This window comes from Phoca vitulina, unplaced genomic scaffold (assembly GCF_004348235.1).
Source record: "Phoca vitulina isolate PV1807 unplaced genomic scaffold, GSC_HSeal_1.0 scaffold10, whole genome shotgun sequence".
Classification (NCBI taxonomy): Eukaryota; Metazoa; Chordata; class Mammalia; order Carnivora; family Phocidae; genus Phoca; species Phoca vitulina.
The window spans coordinates 11,831,025-11,854,296 of record NW_022589713.1 but is presented as its reverse complement, the minus strand read 5'-3'; the positions used below and the strand labels follow the sequence as shown (position 1 = coordinate 11,854,296).

At 39.4% G+C, this 23,272-nt stretch overlaps 1 protein-coding gene across 3 annotated transcripts in view; it reads right to left on the bottom strand.

The window, feature by feature from the left end:
- Window positions 1-23,040, bottom strand: part of PLOD2 (procollagen-lysine,2-oxoglutarate 5-dioxygenase 2) — a 98,239-nt gene extending 75,199 nt beyond the window's left edge. For 2 of the 3 annotated variants that reach the window (XM_032408514.1, XM_032408515.1), the window contains exon 1: window positions 22,469-23,039. In XM_032408514.1, coding sequence (XP_032264405.1) covers window positions 22,469-22,577 — 109 coding nt within the window. In that variant the 5' untranslated portion in view covers window positions 22,578-23,039. Of the gene's footprint in view, window positions 1-22,468 lie in introns of all 3 variants that reach the window. The other variant, XR_004300084.1, reaches the window with a different exon arrangement.
- Window positions 23,041-23,272: the final 232 nt, after the last annotated feature.

Below are 23,272 nucleotides of genomic sequence, written 5' to 3'. Positions count from 1 at the left end.
ACGAGAGATTCCAGATTAAGCTACACTATTCATGTGTTATTTTCCAGAAATATACAATCTGGCTTAAAATAAGAATAGAAAATATTTTCTCAAAGTCACAAATGACTCTGTTAGCGTTTTTGGTCACTTAGCATTCCAGTCAGTTAAACCATGGCGTCTTTGATCTTCCTCTAAACACTTAACAGGAATCATTCTATAAAATTCTCTAATTAAGCAGAGAATACCAAATATAATCTCTTCCTGATGTTTCATGATCATTCCTTACAATATCTTCCCATGATACAGTAATTCCCCAAAACACATCTAATTCTATACAGCTATTTATCCCCATAATAAGTTTTTGGTTTTTTTTAGGATTTTATTTATTTATTTACCAGAGAGAGAGAGCACAAGCAGGGAGAGCGGCAGGCAGAGGGAGAAACAGGCTCCCCTCTGAGTGAGGAGCCCGATGTGGGACTCAATCCCAAGACCCTGGGATCATGACCTAAGCTGAAGGCAGGTGCTTAACTGACTGAGCCACCCAGGCATCCCTCCCCATAATAAGTTTTTCACATGCTATTTCTTACCTTTAACTTCTTGGTCTCCATTTTGATGTCTGAATATCAGTATGCCTGCTTCTATCAACAACACAATATGTTTCTCCAGTTACTGCCCCCTTATAATTTTCATAACATACTATGTCCTGAGAGGTAGAAAACTCATTTGTCCATACTATGTATTAAATAAAGTCAATAAATGGTTTTTCTATCTTTAATTATCAGTAATATAGACAGCTGGATGTTTAGATTATGTCCAAAATGAAAAGTACAGTTAACTATATTAAAATTAAAATTTCTTTATTTCACAATGTTTATCAAGTGATCACTACCACTTGAAGTCTTTAGAGATGTATCTTGCAACTTATTTAAACTGTATAAACTCCCCAAATGCGGTTACAAAATAATATCTAACATTAGGGAGGTTCAGGTTTTTATTGAAAAAAAAAGTCATGCTGACCTAAAACATTCTCAGGCTGAAGCAGTGAAAAATATCTCAGGCTTCTATGGTATTGGTGAAAATTTGTGTTGCTTTGATAATTATTAGAATGGCATGGAAAAAATTCAAAACTCCTTCTGGGGAAAAAATGCACAACCATACATGCACACACCCTACCTAAAAACTCTTCTGCCAAAATAAAACAAGCAGTATTTGAAGAGAGGAGTACCCTCTAGACATAAACTCCATTCTCTTCTTACTTTAGGATAGTAATTTTGGACCTGGTGTGCATAATGCAAACACCTAAAGAGCTTTAAACAAACAAACAAAAACTGATGCCCCAACCCACCTCACACCAATTAATCATCAGTATCTCTGGATTATTCTTGTTTCCCTTTTCAGAGAGGTAGATCACTGTGGTCAGAGAGAAACCCTCGTTCACCAAAGGAATACCACATAGGCAGGGGCACTTGGAAATTTCAGCCTGTGATAGGGGAAAAGAGTCGCAGCCTCAGCAGAAGTTTATATTCCTGAACTACAGATCTAAACCTTGACTGCACTCTACCTTTGAGCCCTGCAAATAATCATCAATGGCTTTCATCTTCATTCCTTCAACAAATAGTTATTGATGGTTCTCTGTGAACCAGGCCCCTGTGTGCTAAATGTTAGAGATAAAAGCAAATACCAGAATTTAAGACAATGTAAACTTTAAGAGCTGTGTTCCCAACTCCTAGTTGACACATAGTAGGCACTCAGTAAATATTCTTGGAAGAATCAATCACTGCCTTCATGGATTTTACAATATAATAGGGAGTGGAGTGGCAGATAGTAAGAAAATAATTGCATTACTAAGTATAAGTAGAAATTTTGGTAAATGCTAAGAATGAATTCAAAGCAAGAATGAGAGGAGAGATTTTAATAAAGGAAACTGTTTTAAATTGGGGGGTTAGGGAAGAACTCTCAGGAATTCACACTGAAGCTGAGACCTGGAGGAAAGATGAGTTCAGGTGAAAAAATGTAGTGTTTGCATAGGGAGTGGAATTGAATATAATCTAGCAATTTTGACATCGCAGGGGTCCCCTCTTTAAAAGCCAGCTATTCAGGGGGCGCCTGGGTGGCTCAGACGTTAAGCGTCTGCCTTCGGCTCAGGTCATGATCCCAGAGTCCTGGGATCGAGTCCCACATCGGGCTCCCTGCTGGGCGGGAAGCCTGCTTCTCCCTCTCCCACTCTCCCTGCTTGTGTTCCCTCTCTTGCTGTGTCTCTCTCTGTCAAATAAATAAAATCTTTAAAAAAAAAAAAAAAAAAGCCAGCTATTCAGGATTTTTTCATTTCTGTTCCTAGAGGGTTAGAGCAGTTGTAACAATGTCTCTTACTGTATCATTTACCAAATGTACTGTCGGAAAAGCGATTACCAAGTTACAACTTAACACAATAAGAAAAAATCCTGTTGGAAGTAACAATAAATAAACCACAACTGAAGCTACTACCTACTATTTAATTTCCTTCCTTAAAAGAAACCAATTTTTTCTAAACAAATTTTTGTCACCTAAACCAATGTGCGTATGGTATTTTCTTTTTCTCTGTAAATAGAGAATTATGCAATCCAACAAGTCTCCTTGTTTGATTCAATTAGCAAAAAAGTTTACTACCAAATTCACAGTCCAGCTGTATCAAACTAGTCCCTCCAGATATTTTTTTCTACTGTTTTTTCTCTTCTCTTTGCTTATTCGTTTTCAGTGTCTTTTTCTAGTTTTTATCCCTCCATCTCCTTCAGAAAACTAACAGTGGCACATATCAGAAGCACTGGGGACCTTTTTCCAATTACAGGGTAGTTGCATGTGTTATGCAAAGGATAGTCAGTGAAAATACTGCAAAATCCAAACCTCTCCTACTACACTATTAATTTTCCCATTGAACTGAATGGAAAGCAGGCTGAGGGGAGTATTTTCCAGGTACATACATCTCCTTCCTAATGCTTGCCTTTAAACATATAGCATGATAAATAACAAACAATAAAAGCTGAATTCAAATAAGGCTTTTTAATTAATACATTGCATCAAATTACAAGAGAAAGGCACTATCAGCACATTCCAATCTCTGATCAAATCAAACGCACTGATGCCTTGGTGCAACCCACAGCTGACTCAGCCCTGCAGCAGCACTGACTGATCTTACAGTCATGAAACCAGAGCTTCCCCCCATTTGTTCCCATCTTCCTTGTTTTGGTTATATGGCATTTCCATAAACTTAAAAATCTGCTGCAAGCTGCTCTGTAATTTTTCAGCACTTTAACTATCATTTTTGCAGAGTGCTCCCTCCCAAACTCACAGTTCAGTGAATCATAGCAGCTGTTCTGGCCTTCTTCCTAGAGTTTAACATTCTGACTTCCCTTACAAAATTTCTGTTGTAGGGGGTTTGTTTTTTGGTACCAGCACTTTACCAAATAAACATTTGGATAACAGTATTATAGACACAAAACAGACTATAAATTTCAATAATGGTGATTATTAAAATAACTGTATAAAATAGTTACCAAAATCCCTCAAGGAAGTTCCAATCCACAAATCTCACAAAAGTGAGAAATAAGAATGGCAGCTAGACTATATTACTGACATATATTTAGGCAAATTTAAACTTTTTTTCTAGTTTTGAGAAATAATTGACATACATCATTGTGTATGTTTAAGGTGTACAGCACGATGGTTTGATTTACATATACAGTACTGTCATCCCCATCTCCCCCTGGCTTATTGGTGGGGGATATGTTTCAACACTCCCGGACAAATTTAAACTTCTAACATGCAGAACTTTGACTCCTCTGTTCTGCTCACATTCCCCATCCAATCTATCTGCAAATCCTATCAGCACTACAGAATCCAGCCTTACCTGTGAGTGGTCTAAATCTCCGTGAGTGGTCTAAATCTGGGCACCATCATTGCTTCCCTGGACTACCGAAATAGCTTCCAGAAGGATCTCCCTGCATTTATCCCTGCCCACTTCAACCTATTCCTTCCACTGTCCCTAAAATGACACATCTACAACTCTGTCAGCTGAGGGCTTCAGTGTATAGTTGAGCAGTTGTATTCCACATAGTCACCTAGCAAAGGGGCTTGTTCTCAATAAAATTCAAACTCCTTACCATAGTTTCCAAGTCCCTAAGTGATCTGGTCCTGTCATTCTGAGCTCCTCTCCCATCACTAGCCCCTCCCTGCCCCTGCTGCAGGCACATGGGAAAACCTGCTATTCCAGGGACACATCAAGCACATTCTAAGGCATTGGTACTTGTGATTCCTGCTGCCTATAACGTTCTTCTCCCAGCAACAATTCCTCCCTTCATGTCTGTTCAAATGTAACCAATATGAAAAGTCCTCTCTGAAAACAGTACCTAAAATGGCATCGCCAACCTCAGCACTCTTGGCCCTCATCCCATTTTATTTTTCTTTGTGATACTTATATCTACCTAGTACATCTGTTTATGGTCCTTTCTTACTCCACTAGAATGTATACTTCATTGATACGAAGATGCAACTCACAGAAGAAACAGCAGGGACAATAAAATGCTTTTATTTTGACAAGTAAAGAAAGAAATCATTATAAATTCGAGAATCAAACTCTTATTTCCCATAAAAACTAGAAGAAAATCTTTTAAAAGTAATGCTACTGGGAATTCCACACAACAGACCATTTGGTACCTGCTGGTAGAGATGACAATCCATATAACCTCTGAAAAGCAAACGGATAATATGCAACAAGAGATAAAACAGTTCATATCCTTTGATTTCAAAATTTTGTTTCTTGGACCTATCTTGTAAAAATGGAAACCAAACACGTTTTCAAGAATATCCCTACAATGTTATTTCTGTTACTACAAAATAGAAAAGAAACCATATTTCCAATAATAGAATAATAGTAATACAAATTATGGCATAACCCCACAACAGATATCAAAATGTTACTTAAAAATCATGACTTGAACAGTATTTTAAGCCATGAGAAAATACTTACAATGTAGTGCTTTGTGAATATGGTAGAATGCAAAACGCTTTTCGATATGTGTATGTATCCTGATTTTATAAAGAAAACATATGAAGAAATGTGAACCAAAAAAGGGAAAAAATTATCAAAATGTTTTATATTGTTTACTAATGATAGTGGGATTATGGACAAATTTAATTTATTCTTCTTAAATGTCTTCATTTTCATTTATATGTATTTAATTTCATTGTAACCAAAATATAATTTTTAAATGAAGTTATACCATCCTCATGAAGTCTGTTGTATCTTAGTTCTTACTGACTCCCACTGGTGCTTCAACATGTCTTAGAAAAGATTTGTCACTTTTTACTAGTTTTCAGAATGATCTTCAGATGAAAAACATGTTTAGAAAGGGCTAAACTAACTGCTTACTGGGCACATGTCATCAAAATAAATCCAGATTCACCAAAGATTTATTGTTATCTTCATCAAAATGAAAGCAAAAATTATTGAGATGTATCATTTTAAACACATGCACTCAAAACCAAAAAGGTAAAATTTCCATGGCAGCATATTAAACCTGTATTAGCATTTATTAATCTAACCCATCCATTTCCAACCTAGTTTTGTTTATTTGTTCATTTTAACATTGAAGTGTATGTACTTCTCATCTGGAGTTGCCAAAAATTATCAAAAATAAACAAAACACATGTAATTAAAAATAAATAAATGCCATGTGTAGGTGGCAAAGAGCTTAGAGCCTAGAGAAGTAAAATGAAGCACTCTATGTCCCAACTCCAAATAATTTTGAGGAAGCCCAACATTCTAATTATAATGCAAGATTGTCCTGTAGATTTGCTCAGCAGAAGTTTCAGCCACAAGCTTATTTTTTGTTTCTGCAATGGGCAAAGAAACTATAAAAGTTTTTAAAAAATTACATGAAAACCAAACTTTCAAATAAAAATCATTAAATCTGTAATCGTGAAGTATAGTTATGGTGATCCAAAAGTTTTCTCTTGTACTTTTGCTTTCATAAATACTTAAGAAGTGGAGTCAAATTAAATCCTTCCTTCCTAAATGAGCCAGATTTTTTTCCGGTTATCTCTTGACCTTCTCAAATTCCAGAAGCCTTAAATAAGCCCCAGTTGTTTCATCTCAGAAAAGTAACTTTAGTCAGCTAAGTAATTACTGAAGACTAAGAGGGTGTTGTGTGAGATGAAAGCACTAGAAAATAAGATGAATGAATAGCTGAAAGTCAAATAAACCCTATAAAATTATAATTAGAGATAAGTGGCACTACACTGCCCTCCACATTAAGTTATGATCCAGTGTCCTAAAAAAAAAAAAAAAAAAAAAAGAGGATAAGGGGGAGATAAAATCCTATTACTTAGCTGCCTCTATTTTATAGTTTAATTTCATTTTCCTCATGATTTTCTTCAGCAGTTGTTCTTAAAACTTGAGAAAGGATTCAAAGATCTTAGAATTTTATAATAGACTTTCATGTGAGTAAGTAGAGCATAATGTTTTATGTAATGCTGACCCCATACTTGGATCCCCACTGTCAAAAAGACATAAAATTCTGAAACTGAATTATTTGTCAACCTTCAAGAACAATACTGAAAAAAAGTCATACAAAAATAAATGTTAAAACTATATTTCTCCAACTCCTTTGGAGCTAAACTTCTAGATGAAAATTACGCCCCATCTTTCAGATTCACATCTATGAGATGTAGAAGACAGATGGTCTTCTCCCCGTGACTACTGGCTGTTTCTCCTAGGAAGCATGTTTCAACAAGATGTGGAGTTATCTACATTAGTGTTCTAGTCTTCCATTTTGTGTGGGAAGATAGATGAAAGGGAGAAAATGAAGGAGACAGGGAGAGAGACACACAGATAGACATGTGGCAGAGGAAGTAGTGGAATTCTGCTTCTAGAGTCTAGTCACCAACTTCACGTGAGTAAGGAGTCAGTGGACACAGCTTCCTGATCCCTGAATTATATTTACGGCAGCGTATTCATAACTCAATAGACCTACCCCCCAACTATAATCAAGGTAGTAACTTCCTACTTTGGTCAGCAGCTCTGCTGTCTTAGGTGTCAAGGCTGAAGGCTCAGCCTAAAGCCTGCCCTTCCAGCCTTTCCCACAATCGTGTAAGCCCATACCTACTATTGTTAAATCCCTTTCTGCTCCAAATATCTAAAGTGGCTTCCCTTTTCTGAATGGAACTCTGACAGACATAGGTGCCTACCCCTCTCAGTAGTTGTGACTGAGGTGAGCCATGGGTCATCAGACCCCTCTGTAGGATCCACAAAGAAACTTCCAGAGGCATGCAGTTCTAAGGCATAGCAATTCACAGACTTGGTACCCACAGTAAGAGATACTGTCTCTGTCCTCTTGCCGGTAAATCCAGCTGAGAAAATGAAGTTAATTCACATGAAAAGACTGAGAATAATATATTAAGTACTTAATTAACAGATTATATATTAGCATGGGGGGGGACAAAGAACCAGGAGACACCTTGAATATATCACTTAATACCTCTAGATAGAGTTACTTGGATTAGAGAAGCAGGAGGTAGTAAGGGAAAATATTAAAATCAGTCATCTTTAAGAAAGTTCCCAGTTCTAATAAAATGATTTTTGAAGAATAGTGTGATAAGGTGACATCAAAGACAGGAATGGGAAAGATGGAGTCTTAAAAAAGACAAGTGGGATTCTGATAGTGGGAAGGAACTGGAAAAACAGATATGACTTAAGAAAGGTAAAAAAGCATGATATCGTCACTGGACAGTGAGGAGTCCAGTATGAATATAGAGTGAAAACTGGGAAATAATAAATATACTTGAAAAGAGGGAAGGCACTGGAAGCTTCTGAACAGGGCAGTGAAATTAGAGATTAGAAAAATTTGGAGCCAGCTAATTCTTTTCTGGGGGGGCTGTGCTATGCACTGTAGGATGTTTGAGCAGCATCCCTGGCCTCCACCCACAGAATGCCAGTAGCACCCACCACTCATGACAGTCAAAAATGTCTCCAAACATTACCAAATATCTCCTGGGCTGGGGGCAAAATCACTCCTGGTTAAGAGCTACTGGACTCCAGAAAGATTAGTGTGGGAAGTGTGGGTAGTGTGGAAAGATGAGATAAGATATTGTATATACAATACAATAGCAATTATAACTATCCCATTCTGTGATGTGCGCCCAGATCAGGAGTCACACACACACATTAGTGCAGAGGCCGGGGGGAGCTGTGGTGAACACACCTATACAAGCACCATCCCAAGGACAGAACTCCTCAGCAGCAGCCAGCTGTTGTTGCCATGGGAAGGAAAATCCTTTCTTTCTTCCCCACCTCCCCTTCCAAGAGAAGTAAATTCCAGATTTTTAAGTAAAATTTCCTGATTTTAAAAATATAGGACTTAGTTCAAGTTTTCTGGAAAACAATAAACAGGCTGGGTTTAACCCTCAAGCGACCCAAGATTTGCAGCCTGGACTAAGGTGATGATAGCTTGGAAGGTGTTTAGGAGGAGAAATTAATGGATCCAGATCAAACAAACCCACTGTAAAAAGACAGTTTTGAGAAAAGGTGGAAAAGTGAACTTGAGTAAGCATTAGATGACAAGAAGGAATTACTACTGACTGCGATAATGGTATTATGTTTAAAAAAAAGACTGATCTGTTTGCGATATTTAATTATATGTTATATATAGATACGTTTTCCATTATAGATGAAACAAAAAAAGAGAGAAAGTAATGAGTGGAATTCAACACATTTGAATATCAAGAATCAATCAGAGGAATGAGGAAAAGCGACTTCAAAGATTTGAATTAGAGTAAATAAAGAACATCACCAAAGAGACTGCACCACTAAATTTATTATTTATTTCCTTTGGGTTCCCCTGGCAAAAAACTGTCTTAACTTGTTAAAACTTATTTTCTAGAATTTATTGACAGCCTATACTTTTCTCCCATTACCAATCAGAATACGAGAATTAATTCTATACAATAATTCTAGGTTCCACTTTAGAATAATGTTAATCAGAATTCTGTTTAAAATAATTGTTAGTAGCACTCAGTGGGCAATTTCTGTTCCCAGACCCTGTGCTAAGGTTTTTACTGGCATTATCACATGTAATCCTCAAATCAGCCCTAGGCGACAATTATCATTATAAAGAAACTATGATTCAGAGATCTTAAGTAACTTGTTCCAAGGATAATCAGCAAGTGAGTGGTAGAGAAGAGATTTAAATTCAAGCTGTCTGATCACAAGACCCTATCCCCTTAACCATTACACTGTCTCCCACAGGGCAACTTTCCCATGATTAGCAGGCAAGCAGTTTATTACCATCTGGCCTTAAAATAAATCACGTATCCCAGTGAGCCAGGCAAGCCCATATATACCTTTAATTCACAATTAATGGTGTCCAACCCCTTTCCTATTTCGTAAACACTCTTTGGCTATATCTAGAAAGCAAACATCCTCTTCTGTACTGCTTAATATTTGAAGAGTAAAGTAGCATTTCCCTCAAATTCTTAGTACCATATTCAAAATGAAAGTGGGACCAAGACAGCTTTCCCGATAATTCAAAGCACAACAGACTTGTACGTCAGTTTATCAGAAATACCAATAGATGTGAGGCACCCTCTGCCACCATGAACATGGCCACGGTTGGCTTCACAGAGTCACAGTACCTATGTTCCTGAACTTCTGCTGATCCCCAAGGCAACCAAATGAAAAGTGAATCCAGTACTGCACACTGTCTCTAGTGCGTGTCCCACTAGGGTTCACGTACGCTGGGCTAGGCTAGGGGCCAGGGCATGGCAAGAACAGCTGAGATATACAACTTATTATGGTTAATATGAAATGCTATACCATCAACCAGCATCATCCAGATAAACAAATCCCTAAGTATGAAAATATGCAAACCATATTGCTGCTTGGTGCATATCCAATTTTACATAAGCAAAATTCCCTTTTGCCAGCATTCGGGGCAGTGCCTTCTAGTTCAGAGTTTTTTTAATTACCTGTCTGAACACATTCAAATCACTTATTTTATAATTTTCTAACATGCTTACAAGCAATTTCACCTCCCTTTCTCCAGTTACCTTCTACTCCACCACCTCTTCACACTGAATAGGATTCACTCTCAAAAGGATTTTCTACAACTCAAATATGCTTGAAACTAATTCAAGTGTGGGCTATTCTGACACTTGAGAAAAATTCATATCTTGCATCTACAAAAAATTTAAATCCAGTTACAGAAAAGAAGATGTAGCTATCAATTGTAGTCATTTCTTAAGTTTGCATGTTTAAAGTACGCTGCTTAGTTTATCTTTTAGCGCAACCCGAAAAATCTTACCTCTCGACTCATCCATATACTGCAGCCCACGATGGCACTGCTGATCCTGGTGCAACAGTGCCATTCCGTGACTTGCTATGGAGAAGAGGGGCTTGGCTGTTTAGGATTTTATACCATATGAAAAAAAACCTTATGCTTACATTTGTGGGATATAAAAATACCAACCACTTTATATTAAATCATAACATAAAGGTTAGTTTATCAGATTTTAAAAGAGATCTTTCTTTAACCTAACCTACTCTACAGGAAAAACATCTGCTAATGCTTACTTGCTTATTCAAAAAATCACAGTTAATCTCCAAAAACAACATCCAGCCTAAATGGTTCTGTGATTTTTGGTAATCTTACTCTTGAAAAAGCAACAACTGTATATATTTTCAAAATTAAGCCACCCTCTTCCTCCTCCAATTGTTTTATTTGAACTGTTTCCTCCAATTTACATAAAATCCTTCTGCAAACAGTAGGGGGAAAAGCCAAGAAAAGAGAAAAAGCACTGGGCACCACCATCTCCTCCAAAGATTGGTCTAAGATAGTACCACTCACAAGATATGTTCCATTCTAGAGGTGCAAACACATGTAGAATAAATGTTACTGTGACAAAGATCGAGCAGCATATCAAAGAAAATTCCAGATCAAAAGGCATTCCAACTTTCTACTCCATTCTTAAGGCTTAACAGTAATCTCCATGGCTAGAGACACATGCATACACACAGAGACAGATACTCACACAAATACTTTTCTCCCAAAGACTGATTTTCTTTTTATTTACCATGTTTCTAGTTTACTGAATGCAATCATATTTTAAAGATACTTAGTGAATCTAAAAATTAGGTGATTTGATAACTGTTTTGGGAACAATTTGGAAGAGGGCCTCCAATTTTTAAACAGCACATTTCATTTAAAAAAAAAAAAAACAAAAAAACTTTTTCTAATTTTAAAGAGTTACCAGCATCATTTTTGTTAACCAGTAGGACTTATATAGTCAAGACTGAAGCAGAAGAATGTAAAGTTATTTTTTAAAACAGCTTACAGTATTCAAATGTACTGAAGAGTATATGATTCCTTTCTGAAGACAGAAAATAGCTTCATACAAACACCAGACTATTTTCTCTCACATTAAAGCACTTGGAATATTTTTAAATGTAAACTTAATTCCAGTTATTCTTAGATTTACTTTCTTACCTCTAAATCAAAACTTAATTAGGAAAAAAAGCAATATCAAGACCTGTCCAACTCCTGAGAGAATAACTAGAATATTAAAATACAAAACAACTTTGTATCTATGCTTCCTTTGGCATAACGAATGTATTAATAGTAAGTTTCCTTCAGGCCTGTTTTCTGATTCCTGCAGCCTTTGTCTCTACTCCACATCCTGACACTTAGAATTCAAGAGACATCAAATAACAGAGCTATAAAGATCATAAATTACAAAGGAAGTCTGGAGAAGCAAGGTAATTGGCTCAAGGTTGGTGAATGGAAAGGTTAGAACTTAGATCAAAGTTTCCTGATGCCCAGATGTCAGTGCTCTTCCCCATAAGCCAGGCTGTTTCACCTTAAAAGCTTCTTTGATTTGTTCAGTTTTATATACGCATTATTCGTTCTGCAAGAATCTTAGAATTTCAGTGTGGAGCAGCAGCTGAGCCTGGTGTGTTTTTTGTTTGTCTTGTTTCATTTTTCTATTTTTCCTTCGCATAAGGCAACACAGAACACAGGCAAGTCACTGAGTAAATATTTGAATTAAATTTTGAAATATTAATTGTCATATTCAGAGTATTACACAATGGGAATCGTTCTTAGCATACATTTGTATCTAGGAAGTTACAATATGTAAATTACCTCTATAAAAAATGTATTCTGGGAGAACTTAAAGTTTAGTTAATTAAATAAACAGATTTATTAAAGTATGTAGACTCATAAAAGAAAATATAAATTGCTACTCAAAACGAAGAATTAAAGCAATACCAACAGAGTTATAGGTAAAAAATGCATAAAAACTTTCACTCACAGAAGAAAATAGATTGCGTAATTGCTAGGGTTATGCTGATATGTTCCATGAAACTTTAGAGATATCAGGTCCCCCTATGTCTACGGAAAACACAGTCATGTTTCTCCTCTACCTACTCACACACAATACTTCTGATACCAGATGTGTAGATTTTTTCTCACACTGGCCAAGTTTCCAAGACCTCCTCCTCCGGTTTGATAATTTACTACAGCAGCCCATAGAACCCAGAAAAACAGTTTACTATTGTAGGTTTACTACAAAGGATATTTTAGAAGATGCAAATGAACAGCCATATGAAGAGATAAATAGGATGAGATCTGAAAGGATCCCAAGTGTCCCCATCGATTTGGGGTACACCACCCTCCTCGCACATATATGCAATCACCAACCCAGAAGCTCTCCAAACCCCATACTTTAGGTCTTTTTTGTAGGCATAATCGATTATTAACTTATTTTCTAACACCTCTCCCTCTTCAGAAAATGAGGTTTAGGGCTGAAAACTTCAAGCTTTTTTTTTTTTTTAAAGATTTGTTTATTTTAGAGAGAGCACAGGGGAAGGGTCAGAGGGAGAAGGAGAGAGAGAATCTCAAGCAGATCTCACCAAGAACAGAACCCCATGTGGGGCTCAATCTCATGACCCCAGATCACAATCTGAGCCGAAATCAAGAGTCTTAACCGACTGAGCCACCCAGGCACCCCTGAAAGCTTCAAGCCTCTGAAGCATGGCTTGATCTTTCTTGTGATCAGCCCCCATTCGAGAGCCCATCAAGAGTCACCTCATTAGAACAAAAGATGCTCTTTTCACCCAGGGAATTCTAAGGGATTTAGTAGTTCTATGACAGGTACTCCTATCACTCAAAAATTACAAGGGTTTTAGAAGCTCTGTGTCAGGAACCAGGGTCAAAGACCAAATATTAGCAGGAACCAGGGGCAGAGACCAAAATATATATTTCTTATTATTTCACAACCTATTAACACTTATGGACTTACAAAGTCCGTGATTTTATGGACTCCAGCCCTGGAGAAGAAAGAGCTGTCTGTGTAAAAGAACGTGGTAAGAAGAAGTAGAAATGGGATCGAAGAATGGAGAAAGAAAAGCTGAGCCAGGACACAGAACCTAGGAACCCCCCAAAATATGCCAGGTATGCAGGTCTCTAACTAAAGTCAGAATACAGTAAGGACTCTGAGTCTCTACTTTGTAAGTCTGTTCATTTCTTTGCTTTGGTGGTTTTCCAGTTTGGAGTTTTGTTTTGTTTTGCCCTTGGTTACCTAGTAAAGTCACTGTTTAAAAAATTCCAACCCTGTTTAAACTAAACTAAGAAGAAAAGGAGAATTGTCCTTCTCTAGATGTGGCTGACAAGAATTTCAGAGGGTCTAGACAAGCAGAGCACTCTGGTCACAGTGGTGGTGGCAGCTGGAGGCCAGGAAAGACTTCGCACGGCTAGAGCTGGAGAGGGAATACCTCTGAAGAAAAGGGGCCTCAGAGCTGGCTTGGGCATGACTGGAAAATCCCATCAAGGGATCCGTTAGCTCACTGCATAACAGCTCTGTGAGACTTCCCTGGATGATTGAATTAGGAAGGTCATTTTAGTCTGCCTGCAAAATGTTTGCCAGTTTCTTTTTTCTTTTTTTAAGAAATGATTTAAATTCAATATTGGCTGATTTTATTTATTTGACAGAGAGAGACACAGCGAGAGAGGGAACACAAGCAGGGGGAGTGGGAGAGGGAGAAGCAGGCTTCCCGCCGAGCAGGGAGCCCGATGCGGGGCTCGATCCCAGGACCCTGGGATCATGACCTGAGCCAAAGGCAGACGCTTAACGACTGAGCCACCAAGGCGCCCCTGATTTTTTTTTTTCTTTTTGGAGATGTTGAAATAGCTGCTGGTGTTTATCATCCTGACAGAACCAGGAAGGAAAGGATTAAATGTTTAAAGAACCGGTCGGAGAATGTATTTAAAATATCTAAAAGTAACTGGCTTCCTTCTTAACACTGTGTGTAGTACCTATAAGTAATTAGCACCCTAAGGCCCCATGAAAGTTGTGGCTTCAAACCAGTCACCAGTCAATGACAGAGCCTTGCTAATGGGACAGTGGCCCTGTGCCGAGACTCTGTGGCCACTGGAATTAAGGGGTATAGCTGGAGTTTCTCCTGAACAATGCCCAGAATCAGGAATCCGAAGCTGCAGGGATTGCACGTACATCTTCCACTTGCTGCTGTGGGGACCGGAGGGTGAAGCTGGGTGGCCTGACGCATATTCAACTTAGTGTACTTGTGTCTGGGACTGACAGCGGATGGTGGTGAAAGAGATAAAAATTGCATGTGCTTGGAAGTTCCTTCATGCCGTAAGAACCTTTACTTTGTGATGTCCACAGTATAGAGAAGCAGAACCACATTAGCATTTAAATCAGAGGAAAACCCTCTCTCTTTCTCTTTGGAAGGAACTTTAAAACAGACTAACAGTAACTAGAAAATAAATAAGAGAATTCCTTCTACATGTTTGAGAATGTAATCCTAAAGAAAATGAATAGATGACCAGTAAATGTGATACACACTGGGATGTCTTGTGCACCCAAAATAATGAAAGCAATTATTAAAATCAACATATCAATGTAACAAGTGATATTTAGAAACTGACGCATTTTAGAAACTTAAACATATTTGTTAGAAACACTTTTCCTGACCATTGCCCTCATTTAGCCCCTCACTTTAACTGTATGTTCACCAAAACTCTTATTAGTGTTAAAAGTTTTATATAGTATATTTGTATACTTATTATAGAGTATACGTAGAGAATATATTTTTGTATTTTCTTTGAATTGTATTAAAATTAAAATGTGGTAGGCTTTTTTCCCTTCAATAGTGAAGACTTTGATTATAAACACAGTAATTCTCCAGAAATATGAGCCTTCAGCCTAAAGGGAGAAGATACTCAGATGTAGTAGACCCTGCCATTTCATCTTAATAATGACTGGAGTGCTCCCATCACTCAGAAATATGCATAGAAACTGGTTGATACTCTCTCGTAAGAAGAATAAAATTCAAAAGAACGGTAAAAGAAAGTATTTCAGTGTTGATCTTAAATGAAAGCAAAGACTGTCTACTACTTACTGTTTAAAGCTTTTCCCTTGTTAGACAAAATTTAATTCTAAACCTATACAAACTAAACTTTAAACCAAATTTCTTGTAGAAGAGAAATAGTAAACAAAGTATATTTCTTTACTAACAAATTAAGCTTTTTCTCACTTAATCACATCTCCTTTAAGATATAAATTTAAGGAACACCTGGGTGGCTCAGTCAGTTAAGCGTCTGCCTTTGGCTCAGGTCATGATCCCAGGGTCCTGGGATACAGCCCACATCAGGCTCCCTGCTCAGCAGGGGAGCCTGTTTCTCCCTCTCCCTCACCTTCTCCCTCTCCCTCTGCCCCCACTCCTGTGCTCTCTCTCTCACTTACTCTGTCTCTCAAATAAATAAATATTTTTTTAAAAAAGATATAAATTTAAGAAGGGAAAAGATATATACATGTTTCAATAGCAATAAAAAGTGATTGCTATTTTCCCAAAACTGCTACAGTATCCTACTAATACAATTTAAGATCTGAAAAATACTTGAGTCAATTCAGCAACTAAGTATATAAATGCACTACCCTGAATTAGTTTTTTTTAATAAAGAGATTTATATTTAAAAATTAAGTAAAATTATTAACAGAAGTCAATTTCCCACTTTTAACATACAAAAGAAAATATGTAATAGAAATCTTTCCTCTGTGTATAAAAATAACATACCTCCACTCTTTGAATTTTGTTTTAAAATAAAGTTATCCTGGGCACCTGGGTGGCTCAGTTGGTTAAGCGACTGCCTTCAGCTCAGGTCATGAACCTGAAGTCCTGGGATCGAGTCCCACATCGGGCTCCCTCCTCAGCAGGGAGTCTGCTTCTCCCTCTGACCCTTCCCCCTCTTGAGCTCCCTCCCTCAAATAAATAAATAAAATCTTAAAAAAGAAAAGTTATCCTGAGTGGGAGATGTTGAAAGTTATTTTTTAATTATAAACAACAGTTTTTGAAGAAGCATTATTTTTAAGATTTTATTTATTTATTTGAGAGAGAGATCGAGAAAGCACAAGCAGGGAGAGCAGCAGAAGGAGAGGGAAAAGGAGAAGCAGGCTCCCCACTGAGCAGGGAGCCCCATGTGGGGCTTGATCCCAAGACCCTGGGATCATGACCTGAGCTGAGGGCAGAAGCTTAACCGACTGAGCCACCCAGGCGCCCCTTGAAGGGGCATTCTTATGACACAGTTGATAGGATGGTAATAAATTCTGTACTGCTACACCATCCTAACAGCATTTCCAAACACAGGTTGCAACACATAAGCTTTGAGGTAGTAAGAAGTATGTTGATAACAAATCATAACAGACTGTCCATAATTCTACTACTCAGGGTAACTGTTTCTTGGCTAACTATAATCTCAATAGCTCTAAAAATTAGTTCTGTTATTTAAGTTTAATTTAGTGAGGCAAGCACACCACTGCAAATGCAAACTAGTAAAATGTAAAAGAAAAATATGTCACTTTAAAAGCCACCAATTTCTCAGTTTAGCCTAATTCGTACCAATTGTTGAAGAAAAATAAAAGTACTCACTGATAAATGTGCTAATCATTTCCTCCCAGGAACAGAGCCACAAATTCATAACCAAGTTTCTAGACCAAATTCTAGAACACCCACAAGCTATGAAGAAGAAACATGCATCTCCTTTCCAATCAGCCATCAGTGTTTTATTCCTTTTTGATTATGAGTATACTCTTTACACCACAGCACATGTCTAGTTAGCATCAAGTGCCATGTTTAAAAAGATGTAACAGAGAAGCTGTATCTTTGAATTAAAAACACCATAGGAATCACTGGAAAGTCTAAAATGAAAAACAGACCATTCAAATGCCCGGAATCAGCTGCTACTGTCCAGAATCCTGCTCCTTCCAAGACAGCAGCAGCTCAGCGTGAGCCACAGCTTAAATGGGAATGTCATCTCCTAAGGCAAGGATCTACAAAGTTCTTCTGTACAGGGCCAGGTAGTAAGTAATCTATACTTTGCAAGCCATAGTCTTTATGGCAATTATAAGACCCTGCCTTGGAACACCAAAATAGCCACAAACAATATGTAAATAAATAAATGTGGCTGTCGGCCAACAAAACTTTATGGACCCTGACTACTGAATTTCATAGAACTTTCACATGTCATGATACACTATTTTTCATTTGATATTTTTCAACCATTTAAAAATGTAAAAACTATTGTTAACTCACCAGCCATACAAAAACAGATAGCTGTGGCCTGCCAGATTTGGCCCATGGGCCACCGTTTGCCACCCTCGGCTAGGGCCCAGTTTTCCTTCAACCTGTGCCAATCCCTTTCCTCTCCATTTACACAAACCTACAAATATGTGTTTTCCTTTTAGCAAAGCATTCCTTGTACTTCTTTAGGGCTCTGATGTCTAGTCTCTATTTATTTCCCAGAGGTCCCAAAAGTCCAACAGAACAATAAGGAGGTCAGGAAAGACATGGAGCCTAGTCTGGAGAAAGGACACAAGCCCTACCTGTGTTGCTTTCCAGCTACATGATCTTCTGCAAGTTACATAACCATTCCAAGGTCTCCAGGTCACCATCCATAAAGTTTAAAAGAGAAATAAAAATCATGGTATCCAATCACCTGAGAGTATTTCTGAAGGTGTGACTTTATATTGAGTAAGGTAAGTAGAGCAGAAAAATAGAACCTGTGGAAAAGAGTTGCCAAACCACAGTTCAGAAACAAGGCCTTGCCAGATATTTCATTGATAAATTGCTAGATCATGGTAGTGTATGGGTCCCCGGGTAGAGAAAGGAAGTTCAGTGAATTTAGTTAAAATCCTGGGAAAATGAGCATCCAGCAATCTCACTGACTGATGCCACTTTTCAAAATTCTACATGTGGGCCACTCAACAAATATGAAAGAATATGAGAATCTCTGTGTTAGAACACAGAAGAAACTGTGAGGAGCACAAAAATGAATAACTTAGTCCCTCATTTCAAAGAATCTACAATTTATTAAACATAAAAAATCCATCATACAAAGCAGGTATGATCTATATACCAACTGCATTAAAATGTTAGAAAATGAGCCAAACAAAAGATAGTAAGGGCGGGGGGGGGGGGGGCGGTGCCTGGGTGGCTCAGTGGGTTGAGCATCTTCGGACTCTTGGTTTCGGCTCAGGTGGGGATCTCAGGGTCCTAAAAGTGAACCCCTTTGTCGTCAGGCTCAACGCTCAGCAGGGAGTCTGCTGAGATTCTTTCTCTCCCTCTCCCTTCCCCTCTGCCACTCCCCCCCTCAAAGAAATAAATCTTAAAAAAAAAAAAAAAAAAAAAGATAGTAAGGGGAAGAATTTCCTAGGAGCTAGATTTAATAATGAATAGAATTTCAAGAACAGACAGACACAGAAATTTGAGAGTACCGTACATGTATGTATCTAGAATTGTAGGGTATGTGGATTATCAATTCCACTAGACTGTTCTCCAAAAATGATGTGCTTCTATCAACAGTTGGTGGATTCCCATCCTTAGAACAGTTGTTATGAACAGAGTTCATTTTCAAAATGCTTTAGTCAACATGATGGGTAGAAAAGGGTATCTCAATTTAATTTTCATTTCCTATCCTCACATTCTCCATAGGTGTTTCATAGGTCCCTTTTTAGATTATGAAATAAAAGGCATAGTCTGCTTAAGCATGATGAGCCGTTCTGTGCGGCAGAAAGTACACAGAGGATAAGCCTCGCTCTCTCCCTTCCAGAGGTTTCTCCAGGACGTTGGTCTTTCCCTCTCCACCCCAAAAATTGCCAGTTTGCATCAGCAGATGGGACAAACCTTTCCTTTCCCTCCCTGAATGCCCCACAGTAAATTAAAGAGTTCATAAATGAACATGGTTGAAAAATACAGGTCTTGACAGAAACATCTGAAACCATTTCCTCCATTTTTGCCCAAAACTTGGTTTCTGCCCAATTTAGATCATGGAATAGTCAAGGTACCTTAGAAAACACACAGAAATTTTTATCCAAGCCTGGAGACCTGGTTTGTAAATACGAGGCATAAATACATCCACTCTTCTCCCCCTCTTATCCAGAAGGCAGAAAAGTATATGAAAGATAAATCAGGGTTTTAATCTGATTTGTGGACACTCATTAGGAGGGTTTTGCCTCAAAAGCTCCCACAGGGATAAAATTTTAAGGGAAAATTCCAATAAATAATACTAGGAGAAAATAATTGTTTTTAACCAAAATCTTATTTCAATTCTTTCCATGCTAAAAAACAAAATGGCAACCTAATAGGAATGAACACAGTACACAGTAAAACCCTCAGTAGGTATAACTAAAAGTGGTATTCTCAACTCTAGTCAACACACAGTATCAAAGAAAGCTAGGAAAAAACATATTCCAAAACTTGATTAATATGATTCAAATAGCACATTCCCTACTACAGTGGAAAAATGGAAAATCACTATAAACATTTGCTTTCAAAAAGGAGTTGCTAGTATCATTCCAGTAATACTATAATGCCACATTGCCTCAGATCCACATCGATTTTTCTAATCCAGGGGTTTTCAACCCTGGGCAATTCTGCCCTTCAGGAGACATTTGGACATTTTTCTTTTTTTTTTTTTTTTAAGATTTTATTTATTTATTTGACAGACAGAGACACAGCGAGAGAGGGAACACAAGCAGGGGGAGTGGGAGAGGGAGAAGTAGGCTTCCCGCAGAGCAGGGAGCCCAAAGCGGGGCTCAATCCCAGGACCCTGGGATCATGACCTGAGCCGAAGGCAGACGCTTAACGACTGAGCCACCCAGGTGCCCCTGGACATTTTTCATTTTGAGACATTTTTCATTCTCACACGTGGAGGAGGGTGCTACTGGTATCTAGTGGGTAGGGGCCAAAGATGTTGCTAAACATAGCACAATGCATGGGACAGCCCCCCTCCAATAAATAATTATCCGGTTCAAAATGTCAATTGGGCCAAAAAAGCCTGGTGTAATCTATTTCTTCACGGCTAACTGGGACATGGTGACAAACACAGGTGGATAGAAATGATAAGTACTTTTCTTAAAGACCTCCTATTAAGTGAAACAAGTTAGAGTTCTAAAGTTCACTTGATAGATGGATAAATAAAATTTCCAATTTAGCAATTTTCGGTTGCAATATTTTAGGGAGAAAATGGGACATAGTACATGACTGGCCATGTTACTGAGCAGTGTATCATCTATATTTATCAGCTCATCACATTCACCTACACAAAAGTTCATAATCAAACTGGCTACTGCTGCCTCCATGTACTACAAATTAATATTTTCCTGCATTTAGGCGCTAACTGAATTCTCCATGCCTACCCACCAAGATCGACCAGACCTCAGATTTCAGCAGTGGGTTTTATGTGCTCAGTTTCTGAGGAAAACATTCATATCTAAAATTCCCTTTCCCTTATGTTACAATCCATTAAAACTTTACTGTCCAGCTCTATGAAACTTAAAAGCCAGAGTGGGAAAGCAAGATGATTTTGACTGAAAACCTAAAGGAAGCTACAAAGAGATGCCTTCTATAAAAAAAGGGGGGGGGGGGTTGGTAATGCACTGAAATAAAATATACAGAGGCTGAAGAGGTCCCTCTAAAAGTAGCAAAGCCCTTCGAGGTTATTTTATTTCCCAGTAAGGTTTCCTTGGGTGTTTCAACAAAGAAAGTCATTTTTCTGGGGACTGTTTTTTTTAATGTCTCCATTTCCAAGTTTGCTGAAGGCACTTACTCGTCTATTTTCTAGGTGTTACACTAAAAGAAAATTTTAAAGTTATGAAAAAACTCAGTTCAAATTTAAAGAAACCACACAGTGTTCAGAAATCCATTGTGAAATCAACACATTTATCTAGAAGAAAGAAAAGCATCATGTAACTGACAAAAATCCATCTACACGCTGAAGTTTTTCAAGCTAACAAAGCAAGTACTGTTTGGCAGGAATGTAGAAAGATGGGTAATTTAGCCCACTGAAGCCTTCTTAAACATTTAAAGATGAAGACAAAACTACTGCTTAGATGGACTAGCTGGGTTCTACACCAAATGTCATCTTCTGACTGTAAACCTGAAATAGAAATGTGTCCTTGTGCTTAAAGTTCAAGCAGAAAAACGCCCTATTTACTTACCAAAAAAAAAAAAAAAGGAAAAAAATAACCTAATTTAAAAAAAAAAAAAATAAAGCAAAAGGACATTTAAGTGTGAGATCTAATTTCAGAGTGTTGAGCATAGAGTAGGAGCACAAAAGCGGAAAACTCCAAGGAAATCTCCTGTGCTGCAAATGGCACCGAAGTATGTTTAGGCAAACATGTGGTGAAACTCTTTAATCTTGGTAAATGTAAAAAGTTTTGTTTTACATGAACTTGACTGGACTCTTCGCTGCAGTTCCAGCTTCTGAAAACAAGAAATGGCACCAGGCTTAGGAAAAGGGTGGCTAAGCGGAGATGTGTGTCCACAGCTTCCCCTCCAAATCCCCAAGGAGGAAAGCCGCCACCTGGAGGTATTGGGTAGCCAGGCAGCCTTACTGAAAACAACCAAGGTTTTGAGCGTTGTTTTTGGCAAAAGGTAGGTGTTACCGGCTGCTTCCTGGGGCGCTGGAAGGAATGTGTCACCATCAATCAGAAAGTACACTGAGCCCCGTGTTTGGGTCACAGAGGGACTACTGCCTCTTCCAACACGAATAAATCATGCCAATTCCAGGAAAGGAGGAGAAAGGAGAGTTGCCCGAAAGGTGTTGGCGCCCAGTGACCTGCAAGACGAAAAGGAAACCCCAGCTTGTGCTGAAGAAAACTTCGTGCGCTCACAGGTTGCGGTGAACTCCCAGAACCCAGGAGGGCGGGGGCTCCCCCACTTCCCCGGGGACCAGCGCCGCCCGAGCGCAGTTCTGGGGAAGACCTCAGCGGTCCTGAGTCATTCACCTCGGTGGTCCTGGCGAAGGACAGGCTCCCACCTACTCACCTCTGCAGTCCTGGGGAGGGACGGGCGCCCCTCCTACTCACCTGGCAAGCCCCGGTGGATGAATGAACTGCCCACCCGGCCGAGCCTCCCGGGACACGGGCAAATCGCGGGAGGGCTCACCTGTGGGGATACTGGAAGGCTTCTCCGAGTCCGCACCCAGGCAGGGATTCCAGAGCTGGAAGACAAACGCCAGCAGCAGCAGCTGCGGCTTCAGGGCGCAGCACCCCATCTTCGGCCTCCGGAGAGCCCGCTCCAGCTCCGGCACCCCCACTGCCCAGCAGCGGTGCACTTCTCGCGAGAGCGCGGGGACCTCGGTCCGCCCCGGGCCGACGACTGCGGGCGGGAGCCGGCGGGCCAAGTGCGCGCCCCGGAGCGGCTGCGGGCAGCTGGAGCTGCGGGAGGAAGGGCGGCCGAAATGAGGCCGTCGCGGAGTCGCGGAGAGGCTAGCGCCTCCCGGCGCTGCGGGCAAGTTATAGGCTCCCCGAGGGGGAGGCGACAGGGCGGGCCGCACCCCGGCTATTGGCCGCCAGCTGACCCGCCGCGTCGGTGCGGTCGCCTCCGCTCGCCTTTGCCGGCCCCACGTCTGGGATTGTTTGCTCAACTCCGACCTATTTAAGGAGCTGTCTGCGGCTACGTGTAGAGGCTCACGCAGGGCTTCTGGCTGGAACAAGGGAGCGTGTACTTAAGTTTGGGAGTGGGCCTGGGAGAGGGGAGGAGCCGCGGGGAGTCTGGTGGGCGGGCGGTGCTCCCCTCCCCTTCTTCTCTGCTGCCTCAGCACCAGAAGCTTCCCAGTAGCCTCAGAGGGTGTGAATTTGCTCTTCTCTGAATTTGGAGACTACTCTCTAATCACAGTGACTGCAAATCCTCAGCAATCTTCGCTGAAGAGACCTCGCCAGACTCTTAAGTCATGGAAATGGATCGCCC